Consider the following 1,519-nt stretch of genomic DNA (forward strand, 5'->3'; position numbering starts at 1 on the left):
ATGGAAAAGCTTCTTATTAGCACGGAAACCTTTCGAGATGAGTTCTTATTTGAAACGAATTCAAATGTTTTCGAAAGGTATACGACTTGATAAGTTCTTAAACTTAAATTTTCTTATTCCTAGCTTTTTAGTACTCATGGTCTTGAAATTTGTATTGCTACCTGTATTTTCTTATTATCAACAACTTTTCCGGTTGGTATATAATTTGATCATGGATGCGAAGTCGTGTCAGTTACTTGTGTTTTTCGTATTGAACGTGATTGTTATCGCTATCAGCTTCAAGAATTCTAAACCGTCTGAAGAGGATCAAGATTTCAGTTTAGATGAGCCTCGGCCTATGTCAGTGCAAAACGAGAAAAATATGCAAAAACAAGAGAAAAATGATGTTGCTTCTGACAATGAGAAAAAGGAAGAGATCCTATTTGGAGAGGAGCAAGAGGAGATGACAACTCTACTCGATAATGTTGAAGAAGGTTATATGTCCGACTACGAAAATGACAGTGAAAATGGTTGTGATAGTTCTAATTTTGGCGACAGCGATATTGATGATGAATATAGTGACGATAGTTCTAATTTTAGTGACGATGATGATAACAATGATCTGAATTTGCGCGCGGACGAGTTCATTGCGAAGATTAATGAAAGATGGAGGGCTGAACGGTTGATAGAGTACAATTTATACATAGTTAACTAACTCCAATCAACTAAAGAAAAATTATGGATAGGTAGTAAATAACAGTTACCGATGTAAAAAAATAAATTACTACGCAGTATGACAATTGCGATTAACATGGTGATTTTCCCTCCTATGTATGTTGCAATTTAACCCCTCTCTTAGTAGTCATGTACGTAGCTTACTTAGTGGCACAGCTTCTATGTAAAATGTTGTCAAATAATATATCTTACTAATAATAATTGAAGAACATTATAGAGAAAAATCCCTTGTTGTGTCCCATAGCTTTAGTTTTCATTGAAATTTCATTTCATGAAGATCTATTCTTTTGTTTTGGTCGGTTTTACAATTCCACATTGAAAAGGATTTATGAGCTACTTAGTCCGCACATCATCTATGATAAACTTCCTGACGTATAAAGGAGAGATATGGCCTAGTGTTTTGACTGTTGTCGATGTTATTGAGAGAACTTGTTATAATATTGATGAAAAAGATATTCTTACAAGAGTTATTACAATACCTTAAATAGGCAATTATTGTGACATAGGAAATAGGGCTGTCAATGGATATCCGATATCCCGTAGCCGTTTCCGAATATCCGATTCGGGCCGCGAGTTAAAACTCCAAAAGTATCACTATCCATCCATGTACAAAAACTCCAACAAGACAAAGTGTTCACAAAAACCCCATTTAACACAAACTGTCTATATTACCCTTTTAGTTTAAATCACCCCAACAAAAATAAAAATCAACCCCACCTTTAATTTTTGTTATATTCTCACCACCAACAACAACACACTACAGCAGCACCACCACCGTGCCACTACCACTGACCACCACCGACCA

At 35.3% G+C, this 1,519-nt stretch overlaps 1 protein-coding gene across 1 annotated transcript; it reads left to right on the top strand.

Moving 5' to 3' along the window:
* LOC113272313 (probable DNA-directed RNA polymerase subunit delta) lies at window positions 1-694 on the top strand. Its single transcript, XM_026522166.1, has 2 exons — window positions 1-77; window positions 277-694. The coding sequence occupies exons 1-2, from the start codon at window positions 1-3 to the stop codon at window positions 692-694; spliced, it is 495 nt and encodes a 164-aa protein (XP_026377951.1).
* The last annotated feature ends 825 nt before the right edge of the window (window positions 695-1,519 follow it).

This window comes from Papaver somniferum, chromosome 4 (genome assembly GCF_003573695.1).
Source record: "Papaver somniferum cultivar HN1 chromosome 4, ASM357369v1, whole genome shotgun sequence".
Classification (NCBI taxonomy): Eukaryota; Viridiplantae; Streptophyta; class Magnoliopsida; order Ranunculales; family Papaveraceae; genus Papaver; species Papaver somniferum.

Excerpts from the sequence above, each read along its gene's own strand:
- LOC113272313 (XM_026522166.1), top strand. The coding sequence starts at position 1 with ATGGAAAAGCTTCTTATTAGCACGGAAACCTTTCGAGATGAGTTCTTA. Across the intron at positions 78-276 it reads AATTCAAATGTTTTCGAAAG|CTTCAAGAATTCTAAACCGT; the intron begins GTATACGACTTG and ends TATCGCTATCAG.